At 56.8% G+C, this 22,927-nt stretch overlaps 2 protein-coding genes across 3 annotated transcripts; both read left to right on the top strand.

The window, feature by feature from the left end:
- The first annotated feature begins 6,055 nt into the window (after positions 1–6,055).
- Positions 6,056–7,798, top strand: DUSP28 (dual specificity phosphatase 28). Of its 2 annotated transcripts, XR_013996228.1 has the most exons (3): positions 6,146–6,553; positions 6,750–7,090; positions 7,138–7,798. XR_013996228.1 is itself a non-coding variant. In XM_081095576.1 (2 exons), the coding sequence occupies exons 1-2, from the start codon at positions 6,146–6,148 to the stop codon at positions 6,867–6,869; spliced, it is 528 nt and encodes a 175-aa protein (XP_080951702.1). In that variant the 5' UTR covers positions 6,056–6,145; the 3' UTR covers positions 6,870–7,798. The 2 variants fall into 2 exon arrangements, 1 of the variants encoding a protein (XP_080951702.1); XM_081095576.1 differs by having other exon boundaries at positions 6,056–6,553; positions 6,750–7,798.
- A 5,152-nt stretch (positions 7,799–12,950) lies between these two features.
- Positions 12,951–22,042, top strand: RNPEPL1 (arginyl aminopeptidase like 1). Its single transcript, XM_081096074.1, has 11 exons — positions 12,951–13,606; positions 16,358–16,498; positions 17,053–17,204; positions 17,615–17,731; positions 17,917–18,152; positions 18,412–18,525; positions 18,845–18,957; positions 19,048–19,156; positions 20,071–20,301; positions 20,375–20,517; positions 21,029–22,042. Exons 1-11 carry the CDS (start codon positions 13,073–13,075, stop codon positions 21,314–21,316), a joined length of 2,178 nt encoding a protein of 725 aa, XP_080952200.1. The 5' UTR covers positions 12,951–13,072; the 3' UTR covers positions 21,317–22,042.
- The last annotated feature ends 885 nt before the right edge of the window (positions 22,043–22,927 follow it).

Genomic DNA, 22,927 nt, shown 5'->3' on the forward strand with positions numbered 1-22,927 from the left:
TGTCTTGGGGATGCTACATCCGGGTGTCTGTCTAACCCGTGCTGTGGTCAGGCTGCACACAGTGTAGGAACACTCAGACTCTGAGCCCCCTCCACCAGATGGCCCTCAAATGCCAGCCATGAGCCACAGAGGCCTAAAGCCGGCCCGACAAGGAGGGACTGAGCTGCTACAAACACAGGGATTTCTATTCCATGTTGTTATACGCCTGTAGGAAGAAGCCAAGAAGGATAGACACCAACATGCCACAATGATGAAGTCTGGGGCTCAGATATGCTTTGCTGTTGTTCTTTTGCTTACCTGTGTTTATGGGTTGAATTGTGCCCCCACCCCCTAAAATGTGTTGGAGTCCTACCCCTTCAGAACCTCACAATGTGACTTTATTTGGACCCTAATCCAATGTGACCATTGTCCTTATAAAAGAAAGAAGTTGGGACACAGAGGATTGTAGAGTGGTGACGTGTAGACAGAGAAAACACAGCCATCTGCATGCCTCGGGGAGAGGCCTGCCACAGACTCTTCCCACACCCTAAAAGAGAACCACCCTGCCCACGCCTCTTGGACTTCACACCTGAGAACAATAAATTGTTGTTTAAGCCACCTGCCTGTGGTTCTTTGTTAGAGCCCTGGCAAATTAGCATACCAGTATTTTCTCATTTTCTACATGGCACAGATACTACTTGTTAATTAAAAAAATTAATGAGGAGGAAAGATAACTGACAGTAAAAATAAGAAAAATACAAATTTTCAAATATTTCCCTAAAATAATAAATAAAAATGATTTTGAGGTTAAATAAGAAAATCATACTGCAGCCAATCAGCTGTAGGGCCCACTTCAGGGTCACTGGAAATGACCAGCTGGCAAGGTGGACACGAGTTTGACCACTTGGCTCTGTCACCAGATAGTTCCTTACTCCCTCATGTCAGTCTGCTCAGAGGCTGTGACAAACTCACAGATGGGCAGCTTACACAGCAGGCATTTATTACTCCCAGTTCTGGAAGCTGGAGGTTCAAGGTCAGGGTGTCTGAAGACTCGGTTCTCTGTGTCCTCAGTGCTGGAGAGTGGGAGCTGTTAGTCTCTTCTTCTTGTGAGGACAGTAATGCCATCATGGGGCCCCACCCTCGGGATCTCACCTAATCCTAATTACCACACGGATCTCCCAAAAGTCCCCTTCCCTAATATTATCACATTGTGGTTAGGGCTTTGACATAGGAATTTCAGGGGTGGAGGACACAATTCAGTCCATAAAAGGGACAAACACAGTGGGTTAGAGGGTGGATTTTTCCTCGCTCTGAGAGAAGCACCTGGCCCAAAGTAGGCCTACCAAGTGTCAGCTCTCACCTCAACACCCTGTGAAGACGCTATGCCAACCTGGGACTGGGACCCCCATGGTGTAAAGCAAATGCCCTAAGGCTGTGAGGTGACAGACAAGCCCAGTGTGGGCAGGCTAGAGTCTAGCCCAGCCGTGGGCAAACTACGGCCCGTTTGAAATGAATAAAACTGAAAAAAAAAAAAAAAAAGACCGTACCCTTTTATGTAATAATGTTTACTTTGAATTTATATTAGTTCACACAAACACTCCATCCATGCTTTTGTTCCGGCCCTCCGGTCCAGTTTAAGAACCTCTTGTGGCCCTCAAGTCAAAAAGTTTGCCCACCCCTGGTCTAGCCGCTAGACGGAAGGTGCAAAGATCAGGCTCTGGGGCCCAGTCGCCCATTATGGTAAATTTCCTCAGTGGCTGTTGATACAACATTGGGGTTTTGCTATTTCTCCAGAGACTAGATTTTTGAGGGATAATATAACTTTTAGCGATTTCTTAACACCTGCCCCAAAGCTGGATCTCAGCTAAGTCTGGTCCTCAGCGTTGGCCGCAGACCTCCCTACCTTTTGGTGAAGAGGATGGAGCTCTCCAAGGTCCCTGGGGAATCCTCATAGGAAGTAGGCTCGCTGCCTCTCCTCTCCAGCTGGTCTGAGGAATAACCACCTTCCATGTCTCTCGTCTATGAACCTGGAAGCAAACCCGGAGACCCACAGTAGCTCTCAGGGCTCCTGGTAAGTGCCCACGGACCACCCACCGCCCACTGGCCTCAGGAACCGCCCCTTCCCCATACCGGACCTGGTCCAAGGCCACCGCGCCACCCATCCTGTTAGAACCTCCAGGAAATCCTCGCCAGAGCTCCGGGGTCTCCTGTCCCTTCCGTGGGGTGAAAACCACAGGAAGGGCCGCTGGGGCCACCCTCCTACGGCCACAAGTGGCAAGGTCAGTCCGGCGCCAGCTGAGTACCCTCCATTCCCCCGGGGTCCTCAGTAGCCAGCTGCGACCCATAACTCACAGCCTATCACGCAAGTCGGGTCTCAAACTTCCTCTCTGTTCCTCCTCAGAAGCGTGGGACCACGCGCAGCCCCCGCCGCTGCCTCAGTGGAGCTCAGCGACAACCCCCACCCCCAACACACACACACACACACACACACGGCTCACCGCAATTCGCTGCTGCCCCGCCGGGATCCCGACCGCGCCCCTGCCACGGGGTCGCACCAGGCTCGGAGAGCTCACAGCGACCACAACAGGTCAGCGAGCAGCGCAGACCCGCTGGCCAGTATCCTCTGGGCACAGTGCTGGAGCCCGACAGCGTCGGGTTTCCCTGGAGACGACCTCACTCCCCGCCCACGTGCCCGCTACAGCTCTTGGCCTGGCCAATCCTGCGCCCGCCTCTCCCGGACACGCCCCCAGGCGTTCAGGGTCGGGGCAAGGTGTCACCCTCTGTGACTTCACAGGAATCCCTGGCCGGGTGTACCTGCCCTCTGAACCCGCCCGGTGGGCACACACCCTCCCCTCGTGCCCCCGCACCTCCCCACGTGTTGCTGGCCTTCTGTCTGAGTCCTCACAGCTGAGGGATAAATTAACGTCTACCATCGCCAGATCGAGCTCTGCCTGGCTCTGAAGCGGGCTTCCTTCCTCGGTAAATGTTTGTGGGAGGCACAGAGCGGGAGCTCAAGGTCTGGTGGGGAAAGCAGATGAGGTAAAGGCCTGGGCTCACTGGGAGAGAAGGATTAGCTGTTGGGACTGACAAGTTAGAAGTCTCCAGAACACCTCTTTTTGGGCCACATTTTAGGATTTAGAATTGTTTGGCCAATCTCACCAAACTGTCAGATTTTTCACAAATAGGTGTGTGTACAAATAGTAGTTTTTAACTACTGTCTAGTCCGGTGGTTCTCAACCTTCCTAATGCCGCGACCCTTTAATACAGTTCCTCATGTTGTGGTGACCCCCAACCATAAAATTATTTTCGTTGCTACTTCATAACTGTAATGTTGCTACTGTTATGAATCGTAATGTAAATATCTGATATGCAGGATGTATTTTCACTGTTACAAATTGAACATAATTAAAGCATAGTGATTAAAAACAAAAACAATATGTAATTACATATGTGTTTTCCGATGGTCTTAGGCGACCCCTGTGAAAGGGTCGTTCGACCCCCAAAGGGGTCTCGACCCACAGGTTGAGAACCACTGGTCTCATCTTTTGTATTGGGCAGTATATTAGTTTCTTAAACCTGCTGTAACAAAGCATTACAAACTGGGTGGCTTAAACCAAGATAAGTTTTTCTTTCATCAGTGTTTGTGTCTCCAAATCTTCTTCTCCTATAAGGACACTAGTCATTTGGTTTAATCCGATATGACATCATTACATCTGCAAAGACCCTATTTCCAAATAAGGTCATTAACAGGTACCAGGGGTTTAGGACCCACCATTCAACCCTCAACAGGTGATAGGATTTACCAGGTTTGTAGGATCTTTTGAAGTGTTCGTTGAGTTTCTCTTTACATAAACACATTTACAGACAGCTCGTTGTGCCTCTGCTCGGCTTCCCAAACTGCTGTTGAAGGGAGCAGGAAGGAGGGCTCTCCTCAGGAAGCTGGCGTCAGGTCCAGAAGAGGGTGGTCCAAACTAAACACAGCCACCAAGGTGAAGAGAATAGACTGGAGACAGAGGCTAGTTACCCACTCATTCGCTCGATGGGATGAAGGAGTGTGGCGTATCACGTAGGAGGCCTTGGAACAGAAAACCCACCTCATCCTCCAACAAGTTACGGGTCATTTGCTGGCTCAGGAAACCGAACAGCCCCAAGAGGAAGGTCTCAGGTTTGGTTTGGTTCAGTGGCCCAACAATGTCATCAAGGATCTGGTTTCTCCCAATGTGGCATTCACCCAAGGCTGCCTTCCCCTTGTGGTGTTAAGGATAAAACGGAGATCTCCATGCTCCTCTCCTCCTCGGTCCATGAGAGCCCAAGCCCTTTGATGAAGCAATGATGGGATAACAGCTTTACTGATTGGCTACAGGTAACCAGGACCCACTTCTGGAACTGGGGGACAGAAAATCTATTTGGTTGGCTCCCATGAACTTGGAAAAATGGGAATTTCATTGCCTCTCCAACCCAAGAGCCCATCTGTCCTTAGGGAAGAAGAAGAAAATGGATTCTGGGAGGGCTTTTGTGGGAGATGTCCAGACCCGCAGCCAATGAAGACCTGGCTGCAAAGTGGTATCTGAGTCTTTAGCTCAGAAAGGAGCTGGCCCAGGTTGTAACAAAGATCTGACGGTTACCAGTGCTTGGAGGCTGCAGCTAAACCGAGAGAATCAAGACCACCCAGAGATTATACATAGGTTCATTCTGTCAGATTTATGCAGTACTAGGTATGGGGTAGGGGGTGGGAGGGGTTCGGTACTGGAGAATAATCTCTGGTAGAATGGATTGCAAATCTTAGGCAAACAATGGAGATGAATCAGAAAATTTTACTATCATTAGAATAAAATTGAAATTGCAACTAAATAAATATATGCAAGACTGCAGTCAGTTATTTTTCACTGAAACCATTCCCTGAAAGGAACCGGTCATCAGAAAAATCTATTGAAGAGCTGGGATTCTTTTTCTTTTTTTTAATATATTTCTATTGATTTCAGAGAAGGGAGAGGGAGAGAGAGAAACAGCAATGATGAGAAAAATCAGTGATGGGCCACTTCCTACACTCCCCACACCTGGGGATCAAGCCTGCAACCTGGGCATATGCTCTGACTGGAAATCCAACCGTGATGACTTCCTGGTTCATAGGTCGACGCTCAACCATCAGTCACGCTTGCTGGGCTCGAAGAGGTATTCTTAATGAATCTTACTGAAGAGGCAACTGTGTGGATATTAAATGATACTAACTTTTTGAAGTTAACAAGGATGTCTCAAAAGTTAGTAACTTAGAAAAATAACAAAAATACCGTTTATTAAAAAAAATGAAAAGTTAATGGTAAATAGCTTTATATAAACTACGTTTTACAATAAATGGGAAATACCCCTAACCAGTTTGGCTCAGTGGATAGAGCGTTGGCCTGCAGACTGAAGGGTCCCGGGTTCGATTCTGGTCAAGGGCACATGCCCAGGTTGTGGGCTCCATCCCCAGTGGAGGCCATGCCGGAGGCAGCTGATCAATGATTCACTCATCATTGATGTTCCTATCTCTCTCTTCCTCTCTGAAATCAATAGAAATATATCTTAAAAAAATAAATAAAAGGGAAATAAAATGCAGAAATTACAAAGGGCAACTTATCAGGAAGCAGATAACAGGAGGAATAAGCATAAAGCTATACTAAAGGGCACCTCAGCCCGCAATACAGTTATAGGAAGTAGTTATTAAGAATACATGATACAAAGAAAAATACACGAAATCAGGCGATTTACCAAGACAACGATATTGAGAATACTGGTCAGGTGCGGAGGAGGATCTGTGACAGGGCCCCCCTGCTCCTCTGCACAACAGCCACAGCTTGAGACGCCCCCTCCCCGAGCCCCGCGGTAGCCCACCAGGCCCGCCCGCCTGGTCAGACTCCGGTGCAGCTGAACCTCTCGGGTCGCAGGGACCTTCATCCAATTCTAGAAGCCCGCCTCTCCTGTCTGCTGGTAAGCTCCTCCCACACGTAGCACCCGTAGCCAATCAGAGGAGGCGTTCTGCAGGGCCTGACTAATGAGGAGGTGGCCAGGGGCTTGTGGGCGGGACCCGCTCGTGCTCAGCCGAGATGCTGACCGCTCCGGGCGGCCCTCGGATACCTTTAGGACCCGAGCCAGCCTCCAGACTTCCCAAAATAGACCCCCGGGCCAGATGCCTGAGCGCGTCATGGACTCCGGAGGAGCCGAACGCCTCGGCGGCGGCCCGGCCACACAGCCGCCATTGGCGCACGTCGCCCCCTCGCTCTTTCTCGGGAACGCACGCACTGCAGCCGCGTCTGAGCTGCTGGCGTGCGCGGGCGTCACCCTGTGCGTTAACGTCTCGCGCCAGCAGCCCGGGCCGCGCGCTCCCGGCGTGGCCGAGCTGCGCGTGCCCGTGTTCGACGACCCAGCCGAGGACCTGCTGGCCCACCTGGAGCCCACCTGCGCCGCCATGGAGGCCGCAGTGCGCGCCGGCGGGGCCTGCCTCGTCTACTGCAAGAATGGCCGCAGCCGCTCGGCCGCCGTCTGCACCGCGTACCTCATGCGGCACCGTGGCCTGAGCCTGGCGCAGGCCTTCCAGGTAGGGCGGTCCTTCAGGTGGGGCAGGGCGGAGCCGGGGGTGGGAGCCTTCTCAGAGGGGCGGGGCTCCGGGCGGGGGCACCCCCCCCTCCCCCCCCCTCCCCCCCCCCCCCCCCCCCCCCCCCCCCCGGTGGTGGGCAGTTGAGGACTTTATAGCGAGTGCTGCGGGGCGTTTCACCTAATCCCCTCCTTTTCAGACCGTGAAGAGCGCCCGCCCCGTGGCCGAGCCCAACCCTGGCTTCTGGTCCCAGCTCCAGAAGTACGAGGAGGGCCTGCAGTCCAGGTCCCGCCTGACCCCGGAGCCCTCCACACAGTGAGCCCTGATTGGTCAGCCCAACCCCCAAGCCAGACTGGGAGTTTCCTGGGATGGTGTAATCCAAGCGTGTCAAACTCAGGGCCTCAGACCGCATACAGCCCACAACTAATATTTTTGCGGCCCAGCCAATGTAAGGGTATGTTTTAATTATAATTTTGTAACTTAATTTTTACAATATCCTGTTCTATAAAATCCTATAAAAAGGCTAATAAGGAATAACCAGTCGCTACGGTGTGCATTGACCACCAGGGGGCAGACTCTCAACGCAGGAGCTGCTCCCTGGTGGTCAGTGCACTCCCACAGGGGGAGCGCTGCTCAGCCAGAAGCCCTGCTCACAGCTGGGCGCAGTGGCAGTGGTGGGGGCCTCTCCCACCTCCACAGCAGTGCTAAGGATGTCTGACTGCCCACTTAGGCCTGGTCCCCTTGGGACATCAGTCAGACATCCCCTGAGGGCTCCTGGACTGCGAGAGGGTGCAGGCCAGGCTGAGAGATTTCCGCCCCCCCTCCCCCAATGCACGAATTTCGTGCACCGGGCCTCTGTTATTAATAACAAACTACAGCATTCACTAATGACATTACTATAATTGTGTTGCATTCATTTCCCTTATACACCTTACGCTCAGGTGCACCATTTGTCTCCACTAATACTAGCAGGGACTATTTTAGCAGCCGATTGCCACGTCATTAGTCTTGGAATGACTTATTGGGTGTGCGCAACAGGGAATATTCTGCTTTCGGAAAATAAGAAAAATAGGTTTATTTGCGTTATGCTTATTAATTTGTGCTGTTATTCAGTACCTAGTAAGTTAATGTTCAAGAAAGATGTTAATTTTTATTAAAATGTTCTATTTATGTTAACGATTACTCATTTATTTCAGCCCTTTGTATTCAGCATGTCTCTATTGAAATAAACCTACGTTTCTATGAAAATTGAAGCTTTTGTTTTTTTCCGTCCCACATAAATTTAAACCTTGTTTATGTGGGCCCATGTTAGCCTTTGAGTTTGAGATGCTTGGTGTAATCCATTCACAATCCCAGTTTATTAGACTGGGCTTCGTCAGGAAGATCAAAACTACTTGAACTTTAGGCAGAAAGACATTATAGGGAAATCACGGCCGGGAGCCAACGTCAGGAGATGGGGAAGTTCAGGGGTCACAGAGACCTGCCACCCTGATATTGGCTGCTGGCCACTGTGACTTGGACAACTCTGGAGGACACCTGGGGCTGCTGGCAAACTCATGTCTGCAACGTGCTTAAACCGTAGAGGCTTTTCCCCAGGCTCACACTGGTCCTGTCTCTTATCTCAGAACCCAAAACTGGATTGGGCCAGCGAGGCCCCATGGTTTCCAGATTTATAGTTGCCATGACATGCAGGTGAGGGTGCAAGGCTGTGACAAACCACCTAGCACACCCACCTCTTACCATACCTCCCAGTTCCAGCAACAGCATTGAGCCCTAGTCTGACCTCCTGCAGCCACCTTCACACCAACAATGCACTGGCCACGTGCACATCTGAGTCTGTGCATTCCTCTTCTGGTTAACATGCACCTCATGTGGACAACCTGTGGCCTAAAGATATTAGGAAATTTATCACCAGCAATACTTCTTAAATAAGGTAGTGGGGAAAGAAAAGGAAAAATTGGGTAATACATGTTGTCAAGTGATAATCGGTGCCAATTCAATGCCAACAGGAAGCCCCAATATGGGGTGTGGTGCAGAAAGAAACTATTCAAAACAGCTCAATTGCAACACAGCATAGTTGTTTTAAAACAGCAGGGCAGTTGGCAGCCCTGGCACCAGGCCCTTCTCTAGCTAGACAACTGTGCTCTGCTTCGCTCTGCTCCACTTCACTCCTCTCCTCAATGCCCTGCTCTGCTCTGCTCCATGCTGGTTTGCTTTGCACTGTGCTGGGCTGCTCTGCTGTGCTCCAGCAAGACACCTTCATTGTTTCAGCTCAGCCAGGAAAACAGTCTTCAATCCTAGGTGAAAAGGGAAAGTGTACTCAGAGCCAAAGGACAGCTGGCTTATATGGACAGAAGGCCATGCCCCTGGTCCCTGAGTAGTCTGTCCTCATACAATAAGGACCCCAAATTCTCACAATTTGATTGGTCCAAAGAACACTTCCCTAATTGCTCAGAATGGAGCTGCTCTGATTGGCTGGTGAAGATGTTGATGGGATATAGCTGGACAATTGATTGAATTGGGAAAGCCTCAGTCCTACTGGTTGAAAGAGGATTCCAGGAATCTATAATAATAAAAGCATAATATGTAAATCGACCAAATAGGGGAACGACCGTCCAGATGTCCTTCTGGATGACCTTCGGGACAAAGCCGGGGCTGCGAGGGCCAAGGCAGCTGGGGCCTACTCTTGCACGAATTTCATGCATAGGGCCTCTAGTTCCTCTGTAAGGGCTGGCTCAGATGGCAGGAACACAGTGGAGGCAGGAAGTTCAGTGCAGGCCTCTCCCTGAAGTGCAGTTTGCATGAAAGGCCTCTGTGTAGAAATGACTGCTAGGTTCTTGTTCTTAAAATCTGAGCCCAGTTAATCACCAGGAGCCCTTCTTAGTAGATGTCTTCTTTCTCAGGTTTATAATGTGAATTTCAGATACTGTAGTTCCTGGTTAATATGTAGAAATATATACATAACAAGGTAATGAGTAAAATAACTGTAGTTGGGGTAATTTCCCTTTCCCATTACTCATTTTGTATCCCCTCCACCTTCAGCTAACTCCTCGCTGGTGGTGATCTTTCCTGGTAGGATGACAAGGCTTCATCCTGCAGGGGCCCCACATGGCCCTGAATGCATTTTCGTGCTATGGCCTCTGTTTCCTTTCCCACACAATCTGGGAAGGATCAGGAGAGTATCCTGAGTTCCATCATGCCCCTCGGATCCCCACAGAGCAGCAGCAAAACCCTGCTGCCCCTGAAAGTCATGATCAGTCACTCCACCCAGCAGAGCAACCCTGATTTGCCTGATGCCTCTGGTGTGAGGCAAACATCCAGGGGAACAGGGTCTGTCCTTGGTGTAAGCATCCTGCCTGGAAATGAAGACCTCTGATCCAGCAGAGACCAAAGTTGAGGGAACAGGAAGCTGACACTTTGCGAGGCATGAGTAGTTGTGAAAGGGACCTCCCTCTCCCCAGCCCTTTTGCTCCTGAACTTGTGACAGGAACAATGCCATCCATTGGTCCCTGACTCAGATCATACACCACCACACCCAGCCCCTCTAGTAGCCCCCATCGCTGAGAGCCACAGCCCCAGTCATAACCTGACTCCTACAACCTTAATAGAAGACTTGCCAGCTCTCATTTACTCCTCCCAAACTCCTCATAGCTCATCACCATTTCATCAACCCCATGGGGTCTACTGCCATCTTCTCCATTTGGCAAGTGCTCTAGTGGCTCCATCTGCAACTTTGGGAGTTGAGCAACTGTCCAGCTTGAAGGTCAGGAGCAAAAACCTGAGACAGGTTGTTACTCTGTGTGATGCAGCCGAACCTGCCCATTGGCACTTTTGATAGTATATCCCCCTAACCTGATGACCTGGCTCTGGGTGACAAGGGTACAATGGTGACAGAGTTCAGGCCTGGTTGTAGGACATCTGTGGGTCACATCAGCTTTTTATCCCATCAGCTCTGTTCTGAGAATCATGCATTGTAGGTCCCAATTATCCCCAGACCTCTGTCCAAGGGACAACACAGCCCCTCCTGAATGCCACTTCTCTTGTAAGCCCTTGCCTCCACATCTACCTCCTAGCAGGAGGCCAGGGACCCACTCCCCTCCCTGGACCCTGCCACTTGAATGGGAGTGCATGGATCACATGCATTAAGGGAGGGCTGGGGTGGTTTGATCGCCAAAAGGCTGGAGTATGAAAATTCCTGTGAGAAAAACTCCAGCCTCTGGCATTCCAGACTTCCATGTTCCTCTCCCCTGGTTAGGTCAGGAAGGGTGCGGGAACTGCAGCCACCCAGACCTTTATCAGCAGGACAGGGACAGGGTAGAGACAACTTCTGTGAGCTTCACAATTCATAAGGTGCCTTGATAGCCAGGCACTAATACTTAAAAACAGGTCTATTTTCTCCAAGACTGGTTTGTGTGGCCCCCTTATATAAATGCAGGGTGAAAGGGACCCCACCCCAGGGGCAGAGGAGGTAACAGTTCCTCTGGACCAGCAAGACTGCCACCACTCCACCTGTCCTATGTGCAGAACCGGCCACTAGGAGATGCCCAGGGCCCTCCAGGAGAGAAGGATAAGACCCAGCCCCCACCCCTAACTCCAGGGAACCAGGAGGGCAAGAAGTTCCTGATGTTCACTTACCCTAAAGGCTCAGGTGACTTACATACCTGCCTGAGGGTAATTGGGGCAGGCTAGTGCAGGTGCCCATGTGCAGCCCTAATGATCTAGCCCCAGCCTCACTGGCCTGGGTGTGGAGCTCAGAGAAGCTGGTCAACTGGAGTGCCTCCTAAAACACTGCCCTCATACCGTGGGACCACTGCCACCTAGGTGGTGCTGGACCACTGAAGACAGCAAGGACTGATCAACCCCAGTCCTCTCCCTATTGAGTCTTTGGCTCAGGACCCACCCCTTCTCCAGGTGACTGCAGGAACACTGGGCTTCTAGTGAGTTTGTGGTGGGTGGCCCCGAGAGAGAGGCTGGGACCCCAAGATAAGATGGCACATGACTCAATGCATGTGCTCTGTATCAGTGAACACACATCTTCCCTTTCAGCCGTCGTTCCCACCCCTGGGGGAGGAGGGCAGGCAGGATGGCATGGTTACCAGTGGGGACACTGAGTCCAGAAGGATTCAACACTACTCAGAGATGACACTGAAGTCAAGTACAGTGTCTCAGTCCAGCCTCACACCTTGCCACATGGCAACTGAGCAGGAGAAAGAGGTGTGCAGGGTTCTGGGTGTTCTCCAGGCCAAAAAGCCCCATCCCCGCCCCCCCCCCCCCCTGCCCCGCAAAGCCCAGAGTTCTTATGCGATGCTGACAGCAACATCTTGGTGGTCCCTCTCATCCCATGGCTTCGAGGTACATGTGACACCCTCTCATCGGGCATCCTTCCTAATCTGCAGCTGTCCCCTCTGGGCCCAGGGTGCCCAGGACTGGGCAGGTAGGGTGGGAGCAGGTCTGGTTACTGCCCCAGCACTCACCCACTAAACAACCTGGCCTACCGGGCCCTGCAGGCTGTTAGGCAGCACTGTCCAACAGAACTTTCTTCCATGATGGAATACCCTCTGTCCAGTGTGATTGCCACTAGCCACACACTGCACTCCAAACACAGGGAGACCTTGGAACAGCTGGGGCAACTGAGGAGCTGAACCTTCATAGCTAGTGGCCACCTTAACTGGCAGTACAGTTTTAAGGCCCCTGAGCTTCGCCTCACCCTACATGTCCCAGAACAGGGCTACTGGTCTCGCCAGTGAGTTGGGGGGAATATAAGAATCACTCCCTCAGCCCCCCAATAGATGAATAACATTGAGTTCCAGACGCTGCATTTCTCGGCTTCACAGAGGCAGCCCTGTTCCAGGTGTCTCAGCAGCCACAGCCCCAGGAACCTGGCCGGCAGAGTCCCTGAGGGAGCGCGCCTCCTGTGGTCTCCTGGACGTGGAAGCCCACAGGGCAGGGAGGCCACTTCGCCGCCTGTCACACCCTGGCCCCTGTGCACTCCGGTCCTCCGAGCACAACGCCCTCGGGCCCCCAGCTCCGGCTCACTACCCCATCCCCAAACGCGTGCACTGTGCCAGGCCATCTGCGCAGAGCCCCACTCCCCATCCCGCCCCCAGCACAGCTCCGCAGCTCCGCGCACAGCATCGGGCTCCCAGTACCCTCGGCGCACAGCGCCCACAGTATCCCACACACCGCGCCCGGGCCACCTGTGCACAGCGCACAGCGCACAGGACACCCGTGAGTAGCGCCTCCCGGTCGCCATTCTCCGCCCTGTACACAGCGCGCCCGGCCACCCGGTCCCCCGCTCACAGCGTCCCCGGCTACCCGGTCCCCCGCGCACAGCGCCCCCGGCGGCGGCCAAGCGGAGCCAGAGCGGGGCGGCGCACGGCGCGGGGCCGGGCCGGGCGGCTCCCAGCGCGACTTCCTGTTGTGCCTGCGCCCGGCCGCCGCCGCCGCTGCCGCCCGGCACCCCTCGCCGGCTCCCCGCGGCCCAGCGCGAAGCCGCCCATGGATTTCACTTAGGGTGGCGGCATGGCGGCGCAGTGCTGCTGCCGCAAGGCGCCCGGCGCCGAGGCCGCGCCCGCCCGCCCGCCGCCGGAGCCGCCGCCCGCCCTGGACGTGGCCTCGGCCTCCAGCGCGCAGCTCTTCCGCCTCCGCCACCTGCAGCTGGGCCTGGAGCTTCGGCCCGAGGCGCGCGAGCTGGCCGGCTGCCTGGTGCTCGAGCTGTGCGCGCTGCGGCCCGCGCCCCGCGCGCTCGTGCTCGACACGCACCCGGCCCTGCGCCTGCACTCGGCCGCCTTCCGCCGCGCCCCCAACGCCACCACCGCCGCCGAGCCGCCCTGCGCCTTTGCTTTCGCCACCCCCGGGCCCGGGTCCACGCCCCCGCCCCCGCTGCCCGCCTTCCCCGAGGGTCCCGGAGCCGAGCCCTCCTGTTGCCCGCTGGCCTTCAGGGTGGACCCATTCACCGACTATGGTTCCTCGCTCACCGTCACGCTGCCGCCTGAGCTGCAGGCGCACCAGCCCTTCCAGGTCATCCTGCGCTACACCTCGACCGACGCCCCTGCCGTGAGTCCCGACCGGGTGGGCTCCAGGGCGGTGGGCTGGTCATGGGGACGTCTCCAGGCAGCCTCTTCCCACTCTGCCAGGTTAGGGAACTGGACGTGAGGCTGGGGCACCTGCAGGGAGACAGGGACAGATTGGCCCCAGAGGGTCACTGGCCTCTCATCTGGCACTCCCCAACCTGGTCCTGGAATCCTGTACAGGTGCCTGGAGAGTCCATAGGAGGCTTGGACAGAGTGAGAGCCCAAGTGCTGGCCCAGTAACAGCATGCCATCAAGGGAGGCCTCCCCTTTCAGTTGTGTAGGGACAGGACCTGCCTAGAGACAGGGCAGCACTTGCCAAGCCATGAATCTGCTGGAGCCTAGCACTGAAGGGCAGACCAGGGGTGTCAGATGTGGAAGGGCCTCCGTGTGACCTGGGCCTTCTGAGGACTTGTGGACACCAGGTCTGTTTTCTGGAGGTGGCATGAGGGGCAGAACTGGTGGAGCAGGAGGCTGAGGGCCAGGTGGGCTCTAATGCTTTGGGCCTCCTGAGTGAGGACTGGCAGGATGCTGTGGCGGAGTGGCCCTGTGTATGTCTCCAACAGACACATGTAAGCTCTGCAGGCCTTGGGCACAGAGCTCCCACTGCCCCAGAGGCTCTGCCAGAAAAGCTAGATGGCCCTGGGCTCCCATGTGAACAGCACACATGTGACACCACCCCCCTCCACACACACACACACACACACACACACACACACCATGCATACAGCTTTGGAAGGCCCTAGGAGGTTCCGTCTGTTACTGCCCATGGCGTGCAAAGGGACAGGATGATGGACAGGTGGTGTTCAGGCATTAGGCCAGTAGCCACCAAGGTGACATCTGGACAGAAAGGTCCTGGACCAGACACATAACTTTGGGCTTCCTGCATGATTCCCAGGAGCACGTAGTAGGCCCTGCCACCTCCCCTCCTTCCCTGAGCTCTCTCAGGTGTGCTGGCCACTGGTGGCTGGGATGGCCCCTGCGGCATGCTGGGGTGGTCTGGGGCTCAGACAGATATGCCTCCCAGCACAGCAGTGAGAATTAGAGGGATGTGCTCCTCTCTGACCTTGTTATGTGAACTTAGAGCCCGTGTGTCTGGTTCACCCAAGACCGTGGCCAGCTGAGTAGTGGAATCGGCCCTCAACAGCCCAGTGGGGATGGAGTTAGGCCAGCAAGGGTGGCTGTTGTCCCTGGGCTTTCTATGGCTTGCTGTGGGGCCCTTGGGTGCTCAGATAGGGAGGGGCAGCTTGGCCCCCAGTCTGTGTACCTCTGGGGCTGTGGGCTGGAGCACAGGGACCTGGCCCATGAACTGGTCTACTTGTGGAGGACAGAGTTTTGATGTCTGTCCTCAATTCCCACCATCATGTGTGAATGCCCCAGGGCTCAGAGCCTGTCCTTGTGCCAAGTTAATATGCAGCTCCCTGGGAGGCAGTTTGGGGTGCAGACTCTGGGGCCCATGCTCCTTGTACCCCATTCCTGAACCCCACCCACCAGCAAGAAGGACTCTCTTCCTGCCCTGTGGTGTCTGGAGCCCTTGGGCCTGCTCCTTCTCCAGCCAATCAGCACCTACACCTCAGCTCCTTGGCCCTGTGCACCCTAAGAGTTTGTGGCTCCCTCTGAGGTGGGGTCCTGCCTACCTGGGTGTCTGCTCCACCCCCTGACTTCCAGGGAGGACTGTGGACCCCATTGGTCTCTGAGGCTGAGGAGTGAGCAGTGCCCACTGGGCTGAGAGGTGGATGTGGGCAGTGGGGACAGGAGGTCTGAGCTGGGTAGAGCCCAAGGAGGGCTACAGGGGAGGGGAGGGAAGGGGTCCGTGAGAGGTGGTGGTGGTAGGGTTAAAGGGAGTTTGGGGGACTAATGGAGCCTGTCTCCAGGGTGGACAGAGGGCTGCCTGTGGTATGTTCCACTGGAGGGCATCTCCTTAATGCAAATTCCTGGGTCCCAGTTGGGAATCTTCTGGGGCAGAGCCCAGGAGTCTGCATGTTTTAACAGGCTCTCAAGACAGGGCTCCTGAACCAATGGGGCAGCCATGGGGGTTCAGCAAGTTACTGCTGCGGGCTCTCTGTGGTGAGGGGACAGAGACACAGCAGCTAAAGAGAGATTTGAAGAAGTCTGTGAGCATTTGGCAGGGGTCTGCAGGGGAGACAGCCTCTCACAGGCTGCTGTGGGATCTGTCCATAGTGCTCCAGGCACAGGCCCCCGTGGCCCTGCCCATGGCCACTTCTGTCCTGCCTGTCCTCTTTGAGTGCCTGGCCTCAGCTTACGGCCCACCGTCCCCTGGTCTGGAGCTTATCTTCCTTGTGGGGGTTCCTTCCCGGCGAGGCTGATCCCATTCTCAAGGGCGACCCCAAGCTTGTTGTGCTTGCTCGTGTGGGGATCATCAGGAAGCTCTCGTTCCCCGTTTCCATGTCCTGACTCCCTTTCCGGGCCGAGACCAGATTTGTTGCCGGCTAGCCTGTGAGAATTTGGACTCGGGTGTTCTGACTGTGCCTTGGTTTCCCTTTGGAGGCTGGGGTGAGGGGCACAGGCTGGCTTCTGGATGCATGCCCCCCTGCCTGGTAATGACTGGGAGTGGCTGTTGGCCCTGGGTGAGCCTGGTTAGGCCACCCACTGCCTCCCAGCCCCCTGGGTCTTCCTCCAGAGGCTCTGGGCCTAGAAGCCTGAGCAGGACAGCAGGTTTGGGCCCATTGTGGTGGGGAGGGTGTCCGCTGATGCCCTGCCTGTCGCCTGTCTGCAGATCTGGTGGCTGGACCCCGAGCTGACCTACGGCAGTGCCAAGCCCTTCGTCTTCACCCAAGGCCACTCTGTCTGCAACCGTTCCTTCTTCCCCTGCTTTGACACACCCGCTGTCAAGTGTACCTACTCAGCCGTAGTCAAGGTCAACACCTACCCACCTGGCCTTCTCACTCCACCCAGGCCAAGCGGGATCACCTTCCTAGAAGGACCCCACCCTCCTCACTGGGGGGAGGGGGGTGGGGAGGAAGGGTTACTCTTCAGGGAGAGGGCTATTTGATGATTGGGGCCCTGGCCCTGGAATGAGCAAAGGACCCTGAGAAGGAGGCTCAAATGGAGTTGCAGGTCCCCTGGTAGGGGCCAGGGCTCCTGGGCCTGAGGGTGGCAGCCCCCACCCAGGGGGGCAAGAGGTTTGCAGACCAGGAGCTTAGCATGGGGGTTCTCTTATGGAGTGATGGGCTCCCTGACAGGTGTGGGGCTCTCTGACCCAGTTTGTGGGTACCCAACAGAGGGCATGGGGTCCCCCATTAAGAACACTGGGCTCCCTAACCTCAGTTGTGGTGTGCCCTGTTGAGGGATTGTGGGGTTCCTACATGAATATGGGTTTTTCCTACCTGGGTTGTAGGATTTTCTATTGGGGACTTGGGGTGCCTGATCTGAGTTGTAGGTGCCCTGATGGGTGGGGCCTCCCATGTGCAGGCCCCGTCGGGGGTGCAGGTGTTGATGAGTGCCACAAAGAGCACCTACGTGGAGGAGGAGGGCGTCTACCACTTCCACATGGAGCACCCCGTCCCTGCCTACCTCGTGGCCCTGGTGGCCGGGGACCTGCAGCCGGCAGACATTGGGCCCAGGTAGAGTCTCTGAGTCTTGCTTCCTGGGTCCCTGGCCTTGGGGAGATCCCACACTGTGGAGACCAGCTCTGCTTCGTTGCCATGGCCTTGGGCCATTCCTGCCAGGCTCCACTCACCCCACATACCCCCAGACCTGGCAGCCTGGCCCCTGACCACCGGGCATCCTTCTTAAGCCCACACAGGTTCCTTCTACTTAGAGATAAAAGGAACCAAGCAGCCCCTCCATGTTTGGCTCGGCCCCTACCACAAGAGGGCCTGCATGGTGGCCGTCCAGTGAGGCAAGGGGTGAGGGTGGGCAGGAGCGGGCTGGACAAGACATGGGTGGTACTTGAGCCCAGAAGCAGAGGGAGGGGCTGGTGGGGTGAGCAGGGCAGAGTGAGCCTCAGCCCATGCTCTCCCTGCTGTGATAGGAGCCGTGTGTGGGCCGAACCGTGCCTCCTGTCCATGGCCACCAGCAAGCTGTCAGGCGTGGTGGAGCAGTGGCTGAGTGCGGCCGAGCGGCTGTATGGGCCGTATATGTGGGGCAGGTATGTCCTGGAGCACCTGGGAGCCCTGGCACGCCACAAGAGGGGTCAGAGGGCAAATCCACATCCTACCCAGGAGCAACTGGGGGGGGGGGGGCCTTGTCTGACCTTCTGGGAAGGAAGTGACACTCACCACCCAGGTCCCCAACCCTCTCACGGTCACCGGCCTACCCTCCCTCCTGGGGCAGGTACGACATCGTCTTCCTTCCCCCCTCCTTCCCCATCGTGGCCATGGAGAACCCCTGCCTCACCTTTGTCATCTCCTCCATCCTGGAGTGTGACGAGTTCCTGGTCATCGATGTCATCCACGAGGTGGCCCACAGCTGGTTTGGCAATGCCGTTACCAATGCCACGTGGGAAGAGATGTGGCTGAGCGAAGGCCTGGCCACCTATGCCCAGCGCCGCATCACCACCGAGACCTATGGTACTGCCTGCAGCCAGCCCAGGGGCAGGGAACGGGAGGTGAGGGCACTGCTCTGGACTTGCGCTGGCTGGCACCACCAGGGCTGTCCCAGGCACTGCAGCCCAGCCCAGCCTCCAGGGTGCAGGCCCCTGCGACGGTGTGTCCAGGGAGGTGGCCTTGGGTCAGCTCCACAAGGCTCAGGGCGGGGACAGCCTCACACCTGCTCTGTGCTCAGGCCTGCCCCCTCTCCTCCCGCCTCCCCTGCCTCTGTGACCATCAGGTGCTGCTTTCACCTGTCTGGAGACGGCCTTCCGCCTGGATGCCCTGCACAGGCAGATGAAACTCCTCGGAGAGGACAGCCCTGTCAGCAAGCTGCAAGTCAAGCTGGAGCCAGGTACACACTCCCTCCAGGCCCTACTCCAGGCTCTGCAGATGTCACCCCACAGCCTTCTCTCCCGCCCTATGCTTGCTCTAGCCCCACCATGGCTGAGTCCCTGCAAATGCCAAGCCGGGGGACCCCAGCCCCAAGAATGCCTCCCGAGGCTCCCTCAGCCTATCACCGCCTTTCATGGGCTCTGAGCACTTGTCACCATGGCCTCTGGACTCATGTGGAACAGTGGCCCTTGGCCCTTCTTGCTCCACTCACCTGACCACCCCTGCCTGTTCCCTGGAACATAGAAGGGGGGCATGACCTAGCGCCAGTGTTGTTTCAGGGGTGAACCCCAGCCACCTGATGAACCTGTTCACCTACGAGAAGGGCTACTGCTTCGTCTACTACCTGTCCCAGCTTTGTGGGGACCCCCAGCGCTTTGACGACTTCCTTCGAGTGAGCAGCCCCATCCTGGACAGGTCCTGTCCCTCCTGCCCCTGTCCCTGCCCAGTCCCAGGCCTGCTGAGCTCTGTCCCACCCTCACAGGCCTACGTGGAGAAGTACAAGTTCACCAGTGTGGTGGCCCAGGACCTTCTGGACTCCTTTCTGAGCTTCTTCCCAGAGCTGAAGGAGCAGAGTGTGGACTGCCGGGCAGGTGAGGCCAGCACGAGGGGAGTGCTGGTGTGAGGGGGGTTGGGGACCGCACCTGCACAGGATGCCACTTCTGCCTGGAGAAAGTCCCACAGGTTCATCCATCCTTCCTTCCAACATCCTCCCTGGACAGTGTGAGCCTCAGGCTGGGAGGCCAGGGTGTGCTTCCCAGCCTGGTGGAGCCCAGGGAGCTTCCAGGAAGAGGTGGCACTTGGGCCAAGCCAACCTATTTAGGCAGTCTCAGAAGGGGGCCATGAAAACGGTGTGTGCAAAGGGCCTGGGCAGGGTTGGCAGGGTGGAGGGAGGTTTGCCTCAGAGCTCGCTGAAGCCCACTGGCCTGCTTGACACCCATGAGGGTATCCCTGGGGGTATGAGAGCTTAGAGATGAAAGGAGGGGTCTGAGGTATAGGAGAGGCCAAGATTTGCTGAAGGGCGGTGAGGTGTGGCTGGGCATTCTGGGTGGGGTGAACCTGTTTGGGAAGGTTTGTTAAGTGTACCAAGGGCTTTTGGAGGTGGGGGGTGGGCAGAGCCTGCCCCCACGGCTGCCAGTACTAGGGCTTTAAAGCAGGAATGTCGCTTTATCAGCATGGTACACAGACCACTACCCATCAGTGCTGAGGTTGGGTTTTAAGTGCCCCATTGTCTTGTGTCTAGGAGAAGCAGGGGGGACTGGAGTCCCTTACTCATCAACTGGAGCCTCTGGCCTCCCTGTGCCCCCTTGACAGAAGCCAGTCTGGTGGCTTGAAGTGGCAGGTGCTAGCGCTGACTCCAGCCTCCCCACACTGTCCCTGCCTTGGGGGCTTCTGGGCTCTGGAACAGTCATGCCTAGGGATACCCCCATGGTCTGGGGACTCCTGGGCAGGCCTTGGATGGCCCCTCCCAGCCCAGTGGGGACCCCAGGATCACACCTCCCTGCAGGGCTGGAGTTTGAGCGCTGGCTCAATGCCACGGGGCCGCCGCTGGCCGAGCCAGACCTGTCTCAGGGATCCAGCCTAACCCGGCCCGTGGAGGCCCTCTTCCGGCTGTGGACTGCGGAGCCCCTGGAGCAGGCAGCTGCCTCAGCCAGCGCCATCGACATCTCCAAGTGGAGGACCTTCCAGACGGCACTCTTCCTGGACAGGCTGCTGGATGGGTCCCCGCTGCCCCAGGGTGGGTCCTTGAGCTGCTGGGGTGGCTGGGGATGGGTGTGCCTGCCAGCTTTGACCTGCCCTTGGCCCCACAGAGGTGGTGATGAGCCTGTCCAAGTGCTACTCCTCCCTGCTGGACTCCATGAACGCTGAGATCCGCATCCGCTGGCTGCAGATCGTAGTCCGAAATGACTACTACCCTGACCTCCACCGGGTCCGGCGCTTCCTCGAGAGCCAGGTGTGGTCACCTGCATGGGCCCCTGCCTCTCCTACCCTCACCGCCTCACCTGACCCTCCAGTCTGGCTGCTCAGGCTGGACATCCCAGAGAATGGGGTGGGGAAACTTGGCATCTGGGTTGGCAGTGGGGTGGGTACCACATGGGAAGAGTCCAACCCCCCCCGCCCCCCCCCCTCAGTCCTTGGGAGGCTGTGTCTAGAGGGGACACGCTGGGAGCCGTCTGGCCCACTTGGTCTAGGCCCACTTGGCCCTGGCCTATGGGCATTTGGGCTCCTAGCCTGGGCACCAGGGGCATCTGAGCTTCTCAGAAGCCTGATGGTTCCAGGCCTACAGGGGCCTCTCTGCCCTGTCCCATCAGTGCCCCCAGCCCAAGCTCCTCTGCTGAAGGCCTATAGTGGGGGTGAGAGGCTAACAGGGGCCCTCCCTTTGGCACTGAGAGTCTGGGCCCAGGGCAGGTGGGCTGCAGGAGGGGCAGGAGAGCAGCCAGTGTGACCCATGTCCCCCCGCCCAGATGTCCCGCATGTACACCATCCCGCTGTATGAGGACCTCTGCACTGGTGCCCTCAAGTCCTTTGCGCTGGAAGTCTTCTACCAGACACAGGGCCGGCTGCACCCCAACCTGCGCAGGACCATCCAGCAGATCCTGACCCAGGGCCTGGGTCCCAGCGCAGAGCCCAGTGCAGAGCAGGGTGGTGCTGGAGCAGAAGCCGAGGGGGACGTGGACACGCCTGCCCTGCTGCTCGGGGACGAGGCCCCCAGCAGCGCCATTGCTCTCAGGGACGTCAACGTGTCTGCCTAGCCCAGACCTCCCAGACACCACAATTGTGCCTTCTGTGGCCCAGGCCTGCCATGACTGCACATCGGCTCTGGCCACGAGCTCTGCCTGGGCCCACACATGCCCCTCCTGTGGCTTCTCCCAGGGACATCCTCGTGGCCAGCCGAGGCCCGTGGACATGGTCCCCCCAGCTCTCTTGCACTGCAGGCCCCAGAGCAGCCAGCACACGCCATGTTCTTCTGTCTCAACACTGACTGCCGGGCTCTGCCCCTGGGGTGACGGCCCCACAGTCCCATAGCGACCACCACACTGTGCCTTATGTCTGCTGGGAGGCCTGAGCTGCGCTGTCCCCACAGCATGCCTCCCGCAGAGCCCTACACCCCGAACCTGGGGTGAGCAGCCTCGGTTGGCCCCTGGCAGAGGGTCGAGGATGCAGACACGCCCTCAGTGTGGGGGCAGGGGACACCGAGGAGAGAATGGACATCCCTGGGGAAGGGCCCCTGGAAAGCCTTAGCCCCTCAGGAACAGGGGGCCCCGGGCCCCAGGGGATGTGGGACAGGATGTCTATCTTGTGGCTGCTGGGCTAGTGCAGCTGTGCCCAGAGGGAAGGTAGCGGGTGGTGCTGGTGCTCTTTTTAGGCCCACCGTGCTGGGAGAGGCCTGGGGACCCCACGCTCCGAGCTGGGCCACCCAGAAGACCGCTGTGACAGGGTCGCCGTGATATCCCATTAAACCTCCACTCTGAAAATGACCTCCCAGGTATTCACCCCGGCCTTGTCCTTTGCATCTGCCTGAGTGCTCTGGGGCGAGGTCAGGAGCTGGTCGAAGCCCATCCTCAGATACATAGGCCCCTAGCCAGAGGCAGGAGGATGCTGGATGGGGCTGAGGGTCTTTCTCTGCACTCCAGCCACTCCCGGCCATCTGACTCTGCCCTGCAGCCTCTGGGCTCCAAGGGCCAGCCTTCCCAGCTCCTAGGCCAGGCCTCTGGGCGCCCCATTCGACCCTCAGACACCAAAGCAAAGGTAGGCCACTTGTCACCACCCTTTGGGCCTTTCTCAGCGGTGGTTCCCCACCCCAAAGGAGTAAAAGGGAGAGGTGAGCGGTGGGGTGTTTCCTCAGAGGAGCGAGACAGGGTGGGGGCAGGGCTGTGACGGCCACTAGAGTAGGTCCTGAAGAGGCTGTGGTACAGAGGGGGATCAGAAGAGGCACTAATGTTGGGGATTCCCACTCAGGCCGTCACCAAAAGAACGGCTGAGCTGTGGGCTGTGGCCATGATGCAGCCACTGAGTTTATAGGGTGGCGGCTGGGCTCAGGCCAACAGAGCAGCAGTGCTATCTGGTTACCGGTCTCATGCCAGGATTACATGCTCTGGTCCAAAGTGACATGTTACCCAACCCACTGGCCAGATTCAGGCCCAGAGCTTCCTTTTCACAAGGGGCCAGGACATGGACGGGAAATGGCAGGCCAGCAACCCTGGTGTCACCACATCCAGCCCCCAGGTCACCAGATGTCCCATTTACTTTTCCCTGCACTTCAGACCCCCCTCCCCTGGAGGTGCCCCCCAACCCAGTCGTGGCACAAGCCCATACCCAGGGTCTCAGGTAGTCTCCAGGAATGGGGGTCCATGTACCAGCCT

Source organism: Myotis nattereri (genome assembly GCF_964212035.1).
Source record: "Myotis nattereri genome assembly, chromosome: 7".
Lineage (NCBI taxonomy): Eukaryota > Metazoa > Chordata > Mammalia > Chiroptera > Vespertilionidae > Myotis > Myotis nattereri.